This window comes from Musa acuminata, chromosome BXJ2-10 (genome assembly GCF_036884655.1).
Source record: "Musa acuminata AAA Group cultivar baxijiao chromosome BXJ2-10, Cavendish_Baxijiao_AAA, whole genome shotgun sequence".
In the NCBI taxonomy this organism is placed as follows: domain Eukaryota; kingdom Viridiplantae; phylum Streptophyta; class Magnoliopsida; order Zingiberales; family Musaceae; genus Musa; species Musa acuminata.
Window position 1 is genome coordinate 30,531,772 of NC_088347.1, and position 20,334 is coordinate 30,552,105.

General features: G+C 37.0%; 1 protein-coding gene and 1 long non-coding RNA gene across 7 annotated transcripts; one reads left to right on the forward strand and one right to left on the reverse strand.

The window, feature by feature from the left end:
* The first annotated feature begins 755 nt into the window (after positions 1–755).
* Positions 756–6,389, forward strand: LOC103968701 (uncharacterized). 5 transcript variants are annotated; one of them, XR_010491890.1, is made up of 4 exons: positions 756–1,091; positions 2,136–2,429; positions 2,944–3,035; positions 5,331–6,389. It is a non-coding gene; the product is annotated as an uncharacterized LOC103968701 (long non-coding RNA). The 5 variants fall into 5 exon arrangements; XR_010491891.1 differs by lacking the exon at positions 5,331–6,389 and having other exon boundaries at positions 2,136–2,295; positions 2,378–2,429; positions 2,944–3,220; XR_010491889.1 differs by lacking the exon at positions 5,331–6,389 and having other exon boundaries at positions 2,944–3,220.
* Positions 4,143–20,018, reverse strand: LOC135625080 (uncharacterized). Of its 2 annotated transcripts, XM_065129392.1 has the most exons (14): positions 19,714–20,018; positions 17,525–17,615; positions 17,310–17,394; positions 17,028–17,112; positions 14,049–14,118; positions 12,351–12,420; positions 9,867–9,912; positions 9,538–9,787; positions 6,517–6,722; positions 6,335–6,409; positions 4,975–5,044; positions 4,790–4,870; positions 4,545–4,624; positions 4,143–4,438 (listed from the first exon to the last, which is right to left on the reverse strand). In XM_065129392.1, exons 1-14 carry the CDS (start codon positions 19,845–19,847, stop codon positions 4,360–4,362), a joined length of 1,422 nt encoding a protein of 473 aa, XP_064985464.1. In that variant the 5' UTR covers positions 19,848–20,018; the 3' UTR covers positions 4,143–4,359. The 2 variants fall into 2 exon arrangements, with proteins under 2 accessions (XP_064985464.1, XP_064985466.1); XM_065129394.1 differs by lacking the exon at positions 17,525–17,615 and having other exon boundaries at positions 19,714–19,904.
* Between the last annotated feature and the right edge of the window lie 316 nt (positions 20,019–20,334).

Consider the following 20,334-nt stretch of genomic DNA (forward strand, 5'->3'; position numbering starts at 1 on the left):
AAAAGAGAAATAAAGATCACCAATTATTGTTTGCATGCGTGCTGTGCTTTTTCTTGCAGTGTGATTTGAACTTGTTCGCAAGCCCGTCTTTCGGCCACCGATCTTTCAAAGCCGAACTTTGACCTTTCTTTGAATCTATAAGAAATCATGAGATTTCAATGCATGTGATCCTAGTTTCTTATTTATTTTCCAAACCAAAGTTGACTTTTGATCCGATTGCTCGGTGTCATTTCTGTGTGAGTCAGCGAAGGAAGCTTCATACATCAGGTTGAACTGCTTCAGTACGAAGATGACCAGTGTCGTTGACTTTTCTTAGGCTTCACTCGACAAGACAAGGTAGCTTTGGGCAATGCTGTTGTGTTGGGCCGATCCATTCGGATAATGGGCCGAACCCAAAGTAGTCAAGATTTCACAGATTGGGCTTGATCATGAATCACAACCCAGGATTTTAACGAACCGGAACTGTGGGTATGTTGCAATTGATGCTCGTTTCTAATTGCGAGCACAATTCATCCCCGATTTGTGAGGCCCTTTGCTTTATTTATACAAATCGTACAAGTTTAGTCCACACTAATCCATGACATATAGGGTAATGATCCGATAGAATAACCGGGTTATTGGTCCTTGAACGCTGCAATGTACGTCGGCCAATTGCAAATTCGGATCCGTAGAATGGAAAGATCCGAATCCTATTACGGCCTTGCTATACTCCATCGACCCCTCCCACCATGGAATATATATATATAGGGCTAGCATGGGCATGATGTGCGGGGAGATCGGGAGGTCCTGGAGTGAGCCGATCCCCCTTTCTCCGCATCTGTCCTCCTCCCCGACCTCTCGCCACCGCCATCGTCCTCGAAACTCTCTGCTAGAAGATCTCTCCACCGCCATCTTCCTCCGATCGCCCGACGCCTTCGTCATCTACGGGGTCTGAAGAACCCTAGCGCGTTCTTGCTCCGGGTTCTTTCTCCGTCTAACCTTTTCTTGGATGCAGCGGACGAACTGGTGGGCGCAGTGCTGGGAGTCAGTACGAGTTCCAAGATCCATCTTGGACATGTTGGTCCGGGATCAACGTTCTCTTCCTATACCAGGTCCGAACCCTAACACATTTTTGGTGATGTGAGTTCCAAGATTCGTTGTTCTTGACCTAATTTCGCTTCAGACCACGGGATCGCTTTAGATTTAAGAACGAGTAGGCGATTTGTAGTTTCTCCTTCTAAAACGAGATAGAGAGATGCTTCTTATAAAGGGCAGGAGTAATCTTGAATCCTGGCCGACAGAGTAAAGATTGGGGCTAGAAGAAGACGCGACAAAATGCAGTCTCGATTGAGGATCATCATGCTTGATCATAAATGGAGATACAACATTTGGTAGCTCCGACGAGAGGAACCATGTTTGTGCTCTTAACTCGGCTATACATCATGATCCTTTCACTTTTACATTGTTGCATGCGCATAATTCGAATTATATAAGTTCTTTAGCTTTAGAGATTAGGGGTTCTTGAAGCTCAACAATAAAGATTATTTCGTGCATAATATTGAGGAAGCATTAGTCCCGCAGTAGAAGGCGATGTTTGTTCGGATAATAACAGAACGTAGTATAGCACATCGAACTAAAATTCCACATGTTGTTTTGGCTGATAACATGACCTATCATAGTTCGGAGCCCTATGATAGATAACATGAGAATGTGTACGAGTACTTCACCATGGAGGATTCAGGTCTATTATGAGAGATGAGATTTAGGCAAAACAAATTAAGGAATTCTATCAGTGTGAAGTGGATTCTGAAAGATTTCTATTTCTGAAAACGAAACAGAGACGATATAGGGAGGGAAATTCCTCTAATGATCGAAGACATACCGACTGTATCCGTCTTGATGATCGTTTGCTTGATGTTTGGTAGTTCTGCAATGTTGTGTTTCCATGGGCATTACGCAAAATAATTTTCAAGAAAGTATTGCCCGGACGAAAATGGAGCATTAACAAAACTTTTGTTAATTAAGCCTATGTTTGATGTTTGTAGATAGGAGATCGATTATTACCACTCTGAATAGAACAGCTGACATCTCATCCCACTTCATGCATAAATTATACTTTTGTTTTTCTGATGCAGCTGTTTCTCTTTTGTGGACAGAAACTAATTGTTCTGTTGTTCAACAAAACTTTGATGGAATAATTAGCCACGGAGTTTACTTCTTTCTTTTGCATTCATCTGGAGTCGCTGACTTATGTTTTGGTGAGAAGATGGGATCAGAGCAGGGTGGTACGTTGCACATGAAAACTTGGAGTTGGTAGTAAGTTCCCCTCCTTTATGGATTAATGGTATGCATTCGGGCAAAATCCCTTTTCTTGTGAACTATGAGTATTTTGAATCAGGGAATAAGTTGAAGTGGTTGGATCATCCCTAAGGACCAGATTTCTCTGCACGGTAATGCTTTCTTCAGTTATAATGACATCATGTTATATATATATATATATATATATATATATATATATATATATATATATATATATATATATATGTGTGTGTGTATATATATATGTGTGTGTGTGTGCGTGCGTGCAAATTGTATTGTCCTGGTGTCTTCGTGAGTAAAATATGTTATTGAAAATAATCGTGAACGTGCAAGTGTGTAGAAATGATGAAATACCATTGAGATAACATTAGACGTCTCATGAAAATCGTTGTGGGTGTATTCAAGTATTTTGATCATGACTTATATGAAGGATGATTGAGATCTAGAATAAATTTTTTGATTCGATCTCTGGCTCAAGTTAGTTTGGTTGTGAGATGAAGTGAGTTAGAATTGATAAAAAGGTGATTGATCTTTTATAGGGTAGAGGGGTCTTTGATAGTTCTTTTTAAACCCTTGTTCACTTAAATGATAAAGAGAGAGACACGTAATCATCTGTTTTGAACTTATTTCCACGCATTTCGACAGACATAATGTACAGCGGTAAGAAGACCACCCCGTGTGGGCAGGTGACATCACGGACCGGAAGGGGCCTACTGGTGCTAAACACATCGGTACTGGTAATAAATCGAAACTCTTTTCTTTTTTTCTCTTTATTTATTTTTTATTCCCCTCGTTATCATCATGGTGATAGGGGGTCCGGTAAGCTCAGTGCAGAATCTTCTGTACACTTGAGCTCGCCCACTGTGGATTTAGCTTCTAAAGCTTTTCTTATTGCAATCTGGAGGGGCAGTTACAGTGAGGATATCTATATTTCATTTGATTAATTATTTCCATTTTTCTATATGCCGCTGCCGTCTCTGCTCTTGTTTGGTCGTGTGGTCGGGAGGAAGCACGAACTAGAATTAAAATCGAAGCTAGGAAATTCAGTTATGATTTTTATTTTTAAAAACCAAAATTAACCTTAGACAATTCAATTTTGGATTCCAAATTTTAAGAATTGGAATTGAGGTCAGGTCTAGCTTGAAAGAACTAGTGGAGATGCAATCATCTTGATGATTCAAGCTAAAATCAAAACTAGACTCGATGATTGTTAATTGAAACTAAAGTTAGATGATTCGATTATGATCCTTCGTTTTTGGCAACCAGGATCAATCTTAGACGTTCAATTTCGAAACTAAAATCAAGATCAAGTCTAGCTTGAAGGGATAAAACAACTTCTGAAACTAAAATAATCATCTTGACAGTGCGACCACCTAAGGAATCATAAAGGTGCATCCAACTTAAGATTGTCTTAAAGAAGCAACCGCCATGATGGTACGATCCACTTGAGGTCTTTTTGAGGACGATGGTGCGATCATTTTGAAGTGGTTGTCTTGATGGCACGTCCAACTTAATGATGACCATCGTGATTGTGAATCACAATCAAGTTGAAGTAGTCGAGATCATATTTATAAACTATCATGATTTTGATAAACTATCATGATTTAACCTAATAAATGACAACTTTGTTTTAATTTTTATTTACTTTAAATGCAAGAATAAATCATGTGATGGTTAAGGCCCCAGCATAACTTGAAATCAAGCTCTAATATGGTGCATGTTGATGTGTTGTAATTTATCCTCTAATCTCGTCCTTCCAAGCCTCCTAACTATGTCACAATTGTCACTACCTCCTAACATATGATGGGATAATTGACATATTAATTTCATTAAATCTCAACTAATAATCCAAAACATTTAATATATACTCATCAAATCCTTATAAAACACTGATCAGGAAACCCTTTTGAGTATTCATTTAATATATACCAATCGTCTCTGATTGTGTGTTAACGAACCTAATTAGACTTATGTCAATTCAGCCCCCCCATGCAATTAAAAACATTCCAATTATGTACATCTATGAACACGCAATTTCATATACTTGTGACCTGTGGGAGCTCAAACGTCATATACAGGCATCAGCTCCACGATGGGAATACGGCATATCGGGCACTTCTTGCACTTCTCCGAGCAGCGCCTGCAAATAAATTCAGCACTCAAAAAGCAGAAACAAACTCCTAGAAAACACATCAAATTATTGATAACATATAAAAAGGAAAAGAAAAGATGGTGCCGGAATGTACTTGCAAAGAATTCGGTGCCGACATGGAAGGAGGACCATGCATATTTCTGCCTCGAAGCAAATCCTACAGAGCACTTTCTCCTGGAAAATACAAGCATATCCATAAATACCATACAAAAATTTCCAGAAACTCAAAACAGAATAGCTGCACTAAATCACGCATCATGCTAAAAAGAAAAGCAAACTACGCATCATGTTATAAGTTCTATCACGATTTACAAGTTTACCCAAGTTTAGAATTAATACATTTTGAAGCCTTTCGTATTCTTGCTGGCTATACTTTGTTATTTCAGCTTGTTCTCCCAAAGCTGCTTGCAGTCTCCAAACCTGACATACACAAAGTAACAAAAATAAAGCCAAAACAGAATCTGTGGTACTCAACCTTGGTAATTTAGTGGCCAAGCAAATAGAAACTATAGAATCTACTAAACCTCCTCTGCAAGATCCTTCTTTGCCATTTTCTTGACAACCTCAGGTGGATACCCACAGAAAGTGTCGTACCTGCAGATAACACTTCAGTTAGCAGAAAGACGAAATTAAATTCCACTCCAAGCATTTCGAGGAAATGTTCCGATCCTAGCCAGATCTGCCACGATGGTCTGGATATGGTTTCAGGGTACTACAGTTTATTAAGGTTTTGATAAAAATTAATATTAAAAAAAAATCCATCATGATCAAATAGACTTGATCCCTGAATGGTTATTACTGCAATAAATATTTTGATCCAAGATCTTTTCGAGGACTAGATGCTTGATTTGAACTGATCCCGTAATGGTTTGTTGTGCAGGAGCCATTTCTTCTCTATTTTTGGAAGCTAATGCAACCGTGCAATGAAGCTAAAAGACATGGCCTGGCCTTGTTTTGCATATTCTCAGCATGTTCAAATCTTCTTATAAAATGGATGACTTGCATGAATATCATGAAGTGGACTTGTCACTGTAGATAATATCATCCATTTTATAATCCATATTAAAATTCTAATTCTAAATGATCTGTGGATCAATTTTATACTTGTTGACCATAGCTTTTTGTTCATTTTGGGAAAATCCAAAGTTACCTCACAGTTCTTTGAGCATGTCCGCAGGTACAACTAATTTCAGAGCCTACAGGTAATTAGGCTTTTCAACATGAATTGTCAGAAAACTACCTGCTTATATTCAGAAAGAGAGAATTAATTAAAATCTAATTTGTAAATGCATTTGATGAATAAGAGATCAACACAAGTCGGTCTCAGAGATCGAATTTTTCATACAAGGACAATAGTTTAAACTTGACAGCATCGCCTGTAGAATACTTGCAGGTTTGCCAGCCCTACTCTAGCATAACTGCAAAACTGGGAATTTGATCTAGAAGATATGACCATGCCAAATTTTCTTCTAAGCTTTCTTTGTTGGCATTAAACAATCTTAATAGTGTGATCCATTCATTTCCTTCTCTTCAAAGTCTAACTAAATTCACTATTGCAGAAAACAAGTAAACTCTATTTCAAAGTTACCAAGATATAATTGAAGAAGATGCCCTCACCTTATTTCCACAAAGCTAACTATGTTAAGTTACCAAGATATATCAAATGTGATAAAAGCACTGGTGGGCTTCTCAGTAGGTGACAATGGCAGACTAACGCCAGGTTGTTATTCATGTTTCTAAAATGGGGATGGCCTGGGTGGAAAGAGTTGTAGATTAGATCAACAAAGTTTGTCATAGTTCATGCACCTAAAGTCAATCAGAACAGCGGATTGCAGGTTCCCCACCCTATAGTCTGTTTGAGTATGAAAATGAAGCGAGAAATACCCAGTGGTTTCAGCATGAAACAAGCGAGCTTGGTCTTCTTTGTTTCCCTCATCGATTGACCACCAACCCAGCAGTCTGCATTAGTTAGAATAAGGTATGACAATGCTCCAAAAAAGCTGTTACAATTCTATCATCTAGATATTAGAATATCATGATTACTTGGTGAACAACTAAACCAGTACCTTGAACCATGATGTAGGAAAGCAAAGAAATCATGAACTCTTGATGAAATCCGGAGATATCTACTATCAATTGTTCCACTATGTAGTAAAAGAACAAGCTTCTCCACTAATCTTGAAACAGCATATAAGACACCAGCACCTTGCAAAAGAAATAATGGCAAGAAAAGAGCAAAACTTGGAATATGCCGAGCACCAGGTGGTGTTCCCTGAAATATCAGCAAGTACTAACATCTCAGCATGAGCACTATGTGGATCCATGAAATCAACATATTAAGTTATAATGATATTGAATAAAAATAAATATGAAAAATAATAAAGAACTAAAGAGTCTAGATAGGTGCATGAATAACATTAATAAAAAGTAAAAATTCAGAACTGTAAAAATTTATATGTTTAGTTAAGTTCAAAATACATAAATCTTTATTTATAATTTCTATTGAAGTTTTTTTAGGTCTTCCTCTACCTCTCATCGTACCACTAACATTAATTATTTCATCTATTCTGATTACTGCATCCGAAGATCTCCTCAACATATGCTCATACCATCTTAAATGATTTTCTCTCATCTTATCCTTTATCAAAGTGATATTTTATTGTTCACGAACAAAAATATTTCTTTTCCTATCTTTCTTAGTGGCTCCACACATCCATCTCAACATTCTCATCTCGGCAACACAGACGTCCCTCATCATTTTAACCATCCTGTTTTTACTCTATGAATAATATCTTCATCAATCTCTCCATCTTGTTGAATAATTGATCAAAGATATCTAAAGCTTTTACTAATATAATTGAATAATATCTCTACAATAATAGTCGTATAATAATAATTCCACGAAAGCATGTCCAATAGTTACCACTTGTTTCATGGCACATATACACACTAATTGTTACTAATCATCTATATGCATTAGAAATTGTCTCTCTTCTACATGTAGGCTTAGACCACTAAAATGCACAACTGAACTAAATGTTTCACGGCCATATTGAATTCTTTCTTCTTTGAAGAAGGGTTTTCACATAAAAACATGCATATTTTTCTGTGAACTAATTCATATATTTAGAAGGGACAGATCTAGCAGACAAAAGAGAATCATGACTTGAAAAACTACAAATAAAGAGACCATATCAAAAGATTCAAAACCACAATCTGAAGTTACAAAAACTGACATTTAAAAAAATCAAGTTTTCTTGATTGTAAACATAAAATGTTAAGTGATCTTGATCCAGCAGTTACCAAAAATGACATTTAAAAAAAATTCAAGTTTTCTTGATTGCACACATAAAATGTAGTTAATCTTAATCCAGCTCCATAAACAACAAAAGGAAAATTGATGACCTTGTAAATTAATTCTGTTATTTTCCTTTCTAGTTCTAGCAACAAATTCCAAAAATTATACAGCTTTTGTTATATATGCTTTCAGTTCTAAAGATACTTCAAGTCATGGATTACACTCATGGGCCGATCTTAGTGGATACTAGCAGGGGCCACAGCACCTCCAAAGATTTTTGGAACTATTAACTTAATCAATGTCATCATTTAACAAAGTTCTAAATTTAATATTCTTTAGAGATGAAAGATCAACTAAAAAAGAGTAAAAAAGTTTACTATTACCCTAATCAATGTCATCATTTAACAAAGTTCTAAATTTAACATCTTTTCGAGATGAAAGATTAACAAAAAAGAGTAAAAAATTGTAGCATCTTTCTTTTGAGTTATATTGGATTCATAGTTTTCAAATCCTAAATCTTCAATTGACAGCAAAATAGTTTTTTTATTACAGAAGAATTGAATCACTCAATCGATATAAATAGTTGAAAGTTTGATTTCTTTTGGGTTTAAGTTTCCTAATTAGTTGAACCAACAAGCTATTTGGCAATTTAAATCACATCCACTCCTGTTAGATTCTAAGATAAATTTGATAATAGAACTAAATGCTCATTAATAAATGATCAGGAATACTTTTAGTTACTTGTCTTATAAAGCAAGGTTCGTCTTACCGGTCTGTATCAATGTACCGATCGGCTATTGGTACAGTACGTATCGAGCCGCACCAGCATATCGACACATGGTATGGTGAGACATACCAACGTATCGGTATGTACTGCCCCATACCAGTCCCCCATCGAACCGGTACATACCGCTCGTACCGAACGATATATTATAGTATAGCGAACCTTGCCATAAAAAAGTAAAATAATTAGTAATTAGGCTAAAAAAAGTACCAGCACTACTTATTTGTATATATAATACAGAAGAATATATTACATTATGGACATGGTAATGCTTCTAGCCTGGCCCCCCAAACAGGCGTTTCAAGTTCCACTACTGATTACATTTTCAGCCATTCCGAGTATAGCACACCAAACAAGCACATGCTGGTGGCAGTTCCCATCTAAATTTTTGGGCATGGGATCACCATGACCTGGCAAATCTCCACGTGCCTCCAGCATTATATCATACCGGTCACTAATGCCCATGATCCCAATGCCACAATGACAATATACTAGCCTCTGATGCTTGTTGCAAGCTGAAAGTGCTCTAATATCACAACCAAAAATTAAAGAAATTACCATATACAAAATCCCTACATTTTTGCATTATTTCCACTTGTTAGTAAATATGGCATAACCGACATCCCCACATCATTTTGTACAAGGTTAAAACATCTTGAGTGAAAGTCGAGCAAAATTTTACATCTTCTGGAACATAGTTTGTTCATAGAATCTACATACAAATTGGGTTGTCAAAATACACCTTATAACACAACATTTGCATGAGATGCACAAAGTTCTCATTCATTTGCGCAATTAATAGTGGTTTTAACACACACACAATCATCACTATATTTTATACTAGTTCACCTGATTATGCTCCCACAAAGGAGAGTGACTAGTTAAATGAACAAGCATATCATTAATATTTGGAAGTATGCAAAAAAGTTGAGAAAAAAAGCAAACATTTATAATTGGAAGAAATATAAAAAATTCTGATGTAAAGCAAAATTTCTACCAACATACCTCCAAGCGCATACATAGCAAAACCTGGAAAACTACAAGAGGAACCTTCATTATATGGCCCCCTACATCTTGCAGACTGCATAACCTGTCCTGATCATGTTCCTCCATAGAAGAGAGCAAAAGGCCACTATTCCAGTCACGGTACCTAATTGGGGTAGAAGATGAACACGCTTCTCCATGATAAGGATGTCTATGGATCATCTGATTAGACCACTTTGTGCAAATAAGAAAAGCAAAAAATTCTGCAATTCTGCAAATGGTAGATAGGATAAGAAGAGATAAATGGACTACTTGGAAAGGCAACTAATGTGCAGGAAAATGAGTGCTACCCAAAATTGATAAACAGCTCCCACCATCCAAAAGCATCAACATCACCTGCAGCATACCAAAAAGAAAATGATTAACATTCTTTTAAGGCAAAATACCATTACAAAGTATCATAGTTGTCTTATACATATTTAACTGCTAGCTGAAATATATTGTCTACTGGTACTTAGGCTACATTAACCTACCTATACTGAGAGATTAATGACAGTCAGACACTGATATACTCTTCCAAAGAAATCAAGTAGAACAAACTCACATAATAGATGAGTCCACATTTTGTCCTGGATATTGCCAGAATTAATTCTGGTCTTGTACAGTGATGAGAAGAACTGGGTGGTGTTTAAACATGGATCACTTGTTTGGTGGTGCATATACATGCCATGTTAGAGAAACATACTGACAATTATGCCATCCATTTTAGCAACCAACTCTACATAACTTGTCCAAGTCATCCCAAAAAAGGAAAAAGAGTGTTGTATTATAAAACCGTCACAACTTGGCTTGATGAAATCATTAACCTATTAACTTGATAAGCACAAATCATTAGTTCAAAATACTTAAAACTCAACTTAACAGTAATAGACTCAGACGAACCATATAAACCAACACAAAATCTTCTACCACTTCTAGAGTAGGAATAAACTGTATCATAATCTCTCCTAATAAAGGTTTGATGTCCTAGTCAAAGGTCAAATTGTAGTTCAAAATCAAACCCTAACATGACACAAGACTACGATGTCCCACTAGCCTTATTCACTGATGGTCTTTTTCTATTTGGACTAACCATGATCAACACAAGATCCACTTAGATACCATAATGTTATATCCCGATATGATAATGAGGTCACATCATACGTATGCTCATCACAATTAGCTATATTTGTTCTGACACCATTTATCATGATCCAATCCAATGGGATGATTGGCCCACTAACTTGATGGCTTAAAACCTATGATCCAGAATAAATTCGAGTGTCATAATCTCCACCACTTAAGTGTTGACTCCCTCATCAAAACCCAAACCATAATCCAAAACCAGACCCTAGTATGATGTACGTGAGGTCTAACTTGGCGGTGACTCCAAGTTGTGTTGTGTCTCTGGTCCATCCATTTATAATGTTTTCCACTTGGTCTCTCATCATGCCTAATGCTAAGTCCACTATGATATCATTTATTGACATTTGACTCGATGAGATAATAGATTTATCAACTTTATCAACTTAAAATGCTTAAACTCAAGTTATGGTAGTACAAACCCATTCTATACTTTGGTGGATCACAAAATTTGTCAACCTTATTTTTATATTTAATATACATTGATGATCTTAGAGACCCAAACTTTCACCATTATGTCATCTTGTAAGGATGTATTCCATTCTTTAAGCTCATATAATCAATACAATCTTCCTTGTTGGAGTTTTGTTTTCCTTTTCTTTGCTTTGTTCCTTTTTTAAAACAAGTATCCAAACTTCAAGGATGAAGCATATTATGTGGTCAATATTTTCTTGGATCCATTTTTCTTGTGCAAAAACTATCCAACAAATCTTTTATATTTGAACCATTTTAACAGGATTAAAATATTATTCAAGAAGTCCAATGCCAGCTTACAAACATCTAGATGCCACCTGTGACAAAATAAACATGGATCTATTTCTTACACAGTGAAAGAGGGAATCAGATGCATGCTTCTCAAGGAAAACTTTGTATTTTTAATTTTTTATAGAATAAAATATCTTAATATAAACAGACAATCAACAGAATGGACAGAACATAACCATATGTCAAAGTTCAGAGGGCAGGCCCTAATCATAAAAACTTTTTTGTTGCTAATTGGACAAGACTCCGCATGTAACATTTCACCTAGTACTGCCAGAAAATGTGTCCATTTTGCCATTGTTGTTTCACAATATATATCTGGTTAATCATTTTTTGTAATGTAGCTTATAGATTTAGGTACACAAACAGTGAGAGATGACTATTCAATAATTAACCCTATTGAAAAGTGCATTAGAGAACTACCAGTTGGCTATCCTTGAGCAAGTTCCAGTTAACTGTACCAAAGAAACCTCGAGGATGAGATAAGGCCATGACCCACAATACCGATGTATAATATACATGGTCAATGTTCACTAGCACAGCAGCCAATGTTAACGAAAGTCCCTGAATTCCTTCATTCTATTTTATTTACTATGTTAAAAGTCAATAGAGATGTAACACAGTAACAGATGGCTTAAATCTTATAAACATTAAGGATGACATTTTTCTTATTCTTCAGGTAACCAGCCAGGCTGACATTTTTTCTAATTTATTGGGAAAGGTAATCGACAATGGACAATTAGTCTAATCTTTTTTGTAGAATGTGCACAAAAAACAAAGAGAAAAATGGATACACAAAGCTTTAAGGACATGCTGTTTAGCAAATGCAAAGTTCAAATCAGTTGCACAAAATAGAGCTTCAAAGAACCATGACGAAGATGACTTAATACCGCATAGCTTAAGAAGGGTGAATACTGTAGCAGCTATGAGAAACACCATCGAGATTGCAACCCAGAAGTGCTAGAAAAGAGCCAAAATTTTAGTACAAGTAACTTCAGAAAGTAAATAAAAGAAGAGAATGTGATGTAACATGCAATGCAGATCTTACTGTATATATATAATTAGCATGGGGAACCATGGACTATGAAATGTGCAAGTTACCATTCTCATCGAATACTAACTGTGCTTGTCCATTTTCATCGCTTGCTCAATTAGAAACATGTTGTCTTTTACTCTATATCCAGATTCCCTCAATATGTGTAAAGCACAGGAAGAGACCTAACATTATGTAACTCAAAAGTAGTGCACACCAATTTTGTCTAAACCACAGAAAACGAATGATCTAGAATTCACAGGACTGTCACATTTTAACACACTAGAATGCCTTCCTAGGTTTTCTTCAAGCTTTCAGGAAATTGAGTTCATATTTAGTGAATCAAAAAATGGGTCACAATGTAAAGAAGACCATAAACAAGCTAATTCTTTATGGTAGTGACACTAGAAAAGCCTAGATTCAGGTCACTAAAATTACATGGTAAAATCTAGCTTTAGAACACTTATCTAACTACTGAGTACTAACTATTGTGAACTGTTTTCTTTTGAATCTTTGTCAGCTTCAACATTTCAGAAACTTCTTTCTGCTTGCAAAACTTCTAAAAGAATTCAAATGAATGAGATACATAATCCAATTTTTGCAAGGAAAATATATTGTTAAAAATGTGTGAAAGTTGCAAACATGCATCAATCCTACAGAGATACTAAATGGCATGCATCATTTTTTTTTGCTACAGCACAGAAGAAACAACTGGGGTGTGTAATATGCATAATGCAGAGAAAAGATCAACAACAAGGGAAAGTTGAGGGATTTATTTGACAAGGATTAACATAGGAAAGGTTCCCATGAAGACAATTATTAGTAGTTGCTGCGGTTGTTGAAATCACAATAACAATGATGAGGAAATATTATATAATAATGCCAGCAGAGATAGAAGGAGAAATAGGGGATGTGACAGTTAGAAAGTAGGGAAATAGAATAGCCAAGATTCATTGTAAGACAGAGAGAAAAAAAGAGAACAGCAAGGAGGACAGAAAGAGGGGAGGTGGGCATATACGTATGGGAAGAGGAGAAAGAAGTGTTTCCATGTATGAAGTTGAACTGCCTGCCACTAGAAAGATGGAAAGGAATAAGTAATAAGCCTTTATCAGATAATTAATTTAGTCTTATCATGCAGGTTCAGACATGCTCCACAATCATCTAAAGAACATTCATATTATTTTTGCTGTAAACTTCACATTTCACAAGGAAAGCACCTCTGTGATTGAATATCACAAGGAAACGAAAATAAGAAATATGAACTAATGCCCCCACAGAGAGATATTGTATTCTTAATCTATTAAAGCTCTAGTCCCACACCAGGAGTTTGAAAGCAAGCAAAACATAAAAAAAACAATTTATAAATAGAAGTTCTGCTGGCATACTATATAGGTTGCCATATAAAGTCCAACTGATAAATAACAAATTTAATAATCAAACAGTCACAATTGACGCAGAATTATAAGCATCGACAGACAGAGGAACTGGAAAAGAGATCACATATGGCATTTGCCCAAAATGGATTGATGTTGAGCACCAATTTGTGTGAACTTACTGGAAGCATTTCCCATATAGCATCGTCACTAATGCTTTCTTCATCTCCTGGCATTAAAGCTCTACACATTCTGGAAATAAAGAATGATAGAATGTCAGGCCTAAAAGGAATGGATAAAATCACTAATATTTAACATTATCTCGAGTGTTTTATTGAAACCTCAGACAACAAGAAGTAAATGTGTGCCTAGTAATTGGAATTTGCAGCATTTGAGGTAACTAACGCTGTCGCTGCTTTATTTAATTGTTTTCATATGCCCTTAATCATGTAACTTTTTATGTTTTGGAGCTTGTGGAACTACAGCTTTAAGAAGAGCATTTAGTCTCTAGACCTTTTACAAACTTGCCTCAATCAAGCATACCTCCACTCTGGGACAGTAATTTGCATTTTTATTTTGAAATTTAGACTTAACTACAAGAACAAGACATTACTTCCATAGTTCCATACTTCCATACATCCTGATATATAAGAAATGGATTCCTTGAGTTACGAATCTCACCCCTGGCAAGTATCAAGTATAACAAAAGTTACCCCACATCGAACTCATTGGATTTGGATGGATTAAATTTCTAGACAAGCTGAAATAGGAATATCATTTGCAGGAAGGAACATATACCCATGACCATGATAAGGTACATAATTGAAACCATCTCAAAATCTGGTCGGTCTTAGATAATTGAATAGTGGGGTAGAGTAAGCTAATGAAAATGGTTCATGCCAAATGGCTAACCCACAACTGCATGAATTCAACAGTATCTTCATGAAGGCATGGAATGGAAATGCTATTTTTTGCAATGAATTTACAATCCCATGGTAGATACCCTAAAAGTGTAATATCCTTTGTGAACTAACCTAAGATATGGCTACCATTAGTTTTGCTCTTCTCATTGTTAGCTCAAGTTGATAATTGCGGTGAAACACATAACATTAAAATGTCAACAAAAACAAAGAAAAAGATAATCAGGATAAATTAAAGCAATGAAGAGTCCGAAGAAAAGTATAAAAAAAAAGTGGGCTCAGCATGCTTCAGCTCGTACAGCTTGGTACAATATTTTATTTAATCAATCCAGCGAGTTAGCACAAAAGAGCTGAATCTAGCATGGTATGAGTCGCGTCCAGCTTGGTATAGAAATACCTTAAGCAAAGGATATAAAGGAGGCCTATCCAGTTTTTAAAGAGTGTATCCTAGTTAGACCAGGAATGGAAGTTCGAAAAGGAGTGGGCTACCGAAGTCTCGTTGCTAGCTTCTAGTAGTATCACTATGGCCTATTCTATTCTTTTGTTATTTCAATTTGGTTTTTGTCTGCTAATTTAGTTAGTCAAGATAGTCATATTTGTGTCCTAGAGTTCCATTATAGTGGAATAGGTTGGGCAAAGTTCTGTTACCACTGAGATTCATATTTTGAGAATTCTAGGTGCCTTCTTCATTGGGTTAGGGTGGAAAGATTTAATTTTCCCTTGTAACCCTAAATACCATCTTTGAATATTACTTTTTATGCTTTGTGAAGTAAAGTTATCTAGCATTGTCTCCTTACCAAATTGGAAAATGCTAGTCAGACTCACCACTTCTAACACCCCTCGTCATCATCACGAGCCCATGCCACATCAACCTGAGTCAAGTTCAGCATGATCAACCAATACCGAGGCTAGGCTAACCATAATGGGCCTGAGCAAACTTAAGGCAGCTCCCACCAGCTTACGGGTAGCTCACTTCAACCTCTGCTAGCAAAATGCGTTGAATTTGTGGACAACAAGTTGATCAATTAAAAGATACTTTTAGGGTACTCTTAGCATGTATAGGAGTGAAGAAAACACCATCTCAATTCACTCCTAGTTAAGAGAGGGTAGTCCATATATTCCCAACCACTCCTAGTCATGGTTCGTCTTACCGATCCATACCGGTGTACCAAACAGCCATCAGTATGATACGTATCAAACCGTACCGACATACCGACACACGGTACGATGGGACATACTGACAAACCAGTATATACCGCTCATACCAGTCCCTTATCGGATTGGTACGTACCGCCCATAACGAGAGGTATGTTGCGGTATGGTGAACCTTGCTCCTAGTAGTATATGCATATTGTTTAGAAAAATTTCTTGTGATTTTAGATGAATTTACAAACTTACTTTTAGTACTTCTTTATAACCCTATTTTAAGTTCAATTAATACCCGAGAATCCTATTATGAATATAGTCTAGGTTAAGGAATTTGTTTAACTATTTAAACCTGTACTTAGAAGGTACTAGATGTCTCTTTAGATAAGATGTCATAGGTGATGGGATTTATAAAAAAAAAAACTTTTCTCCCATAGTTTTTCTTAGTCAGCTATAAAAACAAACACTTGCATCACTTTTATGCATCCATAAAATTAACTTAGTTTAGCCTTAGTTATCTCTTAGCTCCTGTTTGGAAGTTATTTCCCTTGATGAAGAGCAGCATTTCCTAATGTTGAGGTTGACAAATTGGCTGAAACTGTTCCAGATCAGCCAAATTTGACCAAATCCAATCACTTTCAGACAATTCCAGCTACTGTTGACATCATTTAGGCAATAAAACTGAGAATTCGATTGAAATGGATGGGACTTAGCCGATACCGATGCTGACCAGGAAATGCATATTAATATCAGATAATATAGTGAACTATGATAATAATAAAGGTTAGCTTTGACCTACTCCCACACCTATGCTGAGTTTTGTGCCAACAAACCAAAGTAATGACTTGCTTAAAACCATAAGAACTCGTAAAAGATTAAGATTCCAGTGGCTTGCAGAAAATTTTGATATTCATAAAGACTCCACACAGCTTAAAATATAGGTAACTTGCCATAAAAAAATCCACATCAGGTTACCTCTAGTGCAACCAAAAAATAAAACTCAGTTCATGTCGCAACCATTTGGGTATCTTTTCCAACCACTGAGCTCCATAATATATACAAATATATTTTAATGGCCAAGTAGAAACAAAGTACCTGAAATTGTCGACAAGGATGATTATCTCCAAGATCAGAAGCGGAAGAAAAACGACCTTTAAGTTAATAGCACGTTCGGCACTTACTGCAGGAAAATCCATATAGAAAAGATAAGGTAAAGTACCATAGGAGAGAGTTCAAGACTCCCAAGCCTATGATGGATGCATCAAATATGCATTTGCACATTAATGGCTTGTTCAGTGTATGTCAATAAATTTCATCTAGACTGTAATTTAGTACAGAGGAAGACCAAATTAACTAATGTGTGCCTTATTAACTTACCATTTATGCTATAAAGATATATACAAAGAAGAAGTTCAAATGCAATTAGCAGTGGTGTTGCAACAACAGCATGACAAGGTGCCCACTGTAGAAAAAGAAACCACTGTCAGCACACCATCACAAAAGACCCATATTACCAGCCACCCACATAATATAGTATACAAATTACAACCACAACACAACCTAGACAAATATAACAATAAGTTCAATCATACATGGTGATCGTGAGGCAACGATGGAGCAGGTAAGGAAAACCTCCCTCGTGCTACAACAGCATGAAATAGCCAAAGAGGGACAAATATTATCCTGCTTCATCAGACAAGAAATGAGACTGACATAAAGAAATGGAAAATGAAGAAAAAATATATTGTGAGGGAAGTGTTATAGCTCAGCATCATGCTCCATATGAATAACATAAAAAAGGTTGGATATGTTCCAAAAGCAATGCATGGACAACACTGTTAAGAACAGTATCGTATAATTGTGCAATTCACGACAAGCATAATTTTATCAGTGGCTTACATAAGATGCTACATGCTTTACCCCGGCATACTGATCCTTATAGATAACAACTAGTCCAAACTACCATGTGGTTGATCTTTGCCCACCTGTTAGCACTATATAATACAATATCTTTAGTTGAATCAAGAGCATGAGCATTCAATTTTCTTGTTATTATTTCTAATGGAATCTTTTTAGGTCTCCCTTTGCCTCTCCCGATACCAATCCTAATCGACTCATATCATCTAAGCAAACTATTTAACACCTTTGAATATGTTCATACTATCATACATATTTTTCTCTCATTCTCTCCTCCATTGGAGCAATACCTAACTATTCCAAAATCAATATATTTTTTCCAATAATCATGCAGCTCTCCACCTCAGCATTCTCATCTAAGCTAAACTAACTCTTCTTGCATATTTTTTAGTTGTCGAATACTCTAATCCATAAAGCATATTTGACCCTACAATATAATTTACTTTTAATTCAAAGGTAACATGTCAATTGCACAAAACTTACGACAACTCTCTCAATTTTAACCTACCCATTTTTTATTTATGAACAATATTTTCATCGATCTCTCTTTCTTAAATAATAGATCTAAAATATCTAAAACCAAAAACTTACAGGAAATTCTTGTCCCTCCATCTTAATTACATCATTATTATTTTTATTGGTATTTCTAGAACTACATTTCGTATAATCGGTTTTAGTCCTAATTAGTCTAGGATATTTAGTGTATAGGTTTGTCTCCATAACTCAATTTAGGAAATAATCTCAAAGAAAGTTTCCTTAATTGAACAAATATTGTCACTGATTAACATACATCATTCGAATCTATCGTGTATATGACTAGCAAATTCATCAATCGCGAACGTGAAAAGATGACCTGACAATCAAAATTAGTAATAACAATTTTCACAAGCACTCTATAGTCTATCCTAACATTGACTAGCACTGATGCAGTCTTCTTCTGCTGGAAAACTCACATGGGTAATTGTGGAGAGAGATTATAACATTAATTTCAGTCACCAAGAAATGTAGGATCCTCCCCTATGCACAGACAACCGGAAATTTGCTATTCTCACATATCAACTGACAGTGCTCTGACAGGAAGTTTCCCAATGTGATAACAAAAACAGAATCATTAGCATCAGAGAACACCAGAAGATGACAACGACTATGAGGCTTTAAGATGCAGATAGACAGACAAGGTTGATCAATGATGTGAAAATAACAACTGTAGGCTCTTCTTCTAATTGATCAAGAATAAGATAAGTATTATGGATGAGGAGGGGAGGGAGAAATGAGTGAAGCAGCACCAAGAAAAGGAAATTAGGACCAACAAGAAGATTAAGAAATAACACAGTGAACATGCCCCCTCGCTTTAAGCAATGGCAAAGCCACGTTTCTAATTGGCTACAAGAATTCTTCATTTGCGTTATTAGGAAATCTATGTCATTATTCATTGATGCATGCCCATAATCGGCATGGGAAATCTCTATGTATACGTATATGCTCCGCAAGAGATGCACCAAGAAAAAAGGTGGGGGGAGGGGAGGAAACAGAATTAGACACAGAGATCCCCCTCGCATACCTCCGACTCGGCTTTCCTAATTCTAAATCGAGGGTGCACAAAGCTTAGCATATAGCCAATAACGTTTCTTGAAAGCTCCGCTCAATCCTCCCCACCCATCGCCGTCCATAAGACCCCAGTTGGTCAAATCCACCACCTACCCGAACCCATCAGAAGCGCGACCCGGGGTCTTCTTTCCAAGAATCGCACACTATGGCGAAGGATCCCGCCCGAAACCCCCAAGAAACGAAACATGCAATCTGTACCTCGAAAGTATTAGGGAAGGAGCGGAAGGGAGGGGAAGAGGCGAAGAAAGGAACTGACCACCAAGAGTAGGACATGCGGCCGTCTATCTTGAGGGCGACGAAGAGGGTGAAGCAGAAGAGGAGGGCGTGCGCGGCCAGACCCTGCGCCGCCTTCCCCACCCTCCTCCACGACATCGCCCTTTGACGCTGCATCGCCCGCGCCCCTCTCTGTACTGATCTCGAGACCAGCGGAGCCCTCGGAAACCGCTCTTCGCCCCTACCTAGTGGCGAAATCTCTGGTTTCTTGGCACGGAATTTGTGCGGCGGGAGAGGGCGTGAGCATAGCGGTCCGGTCCACACGAGGAGAAGGGAGGATGTCTTGCGAGATAAGCGGGGGGTGCTGAGCCACCCCTGAATCTTGTCAGGGGCGACGTCAGCTTGTCGATGGGGTGCGTCGGTGGGGCCCACGCCCGTGATTGGTGGAGATTCCCCGTCGCCTGTCGCGATGGAGACGGGCGAACCGCTCCCCACCCTCTCTTTCGCAATTACGCGGCTCAAATAATCTCCGCCTCCATCCAATTAGTCGCCGATGCAGAGTTGGTCAAAAGTAGATTAGTGCTACGAACGAAGAGTACGTATCTGTATCGTAGCTTTCTTTAAAGCTTGTCATTTCCCCATCCGGTCATTAAAACTGATCGAA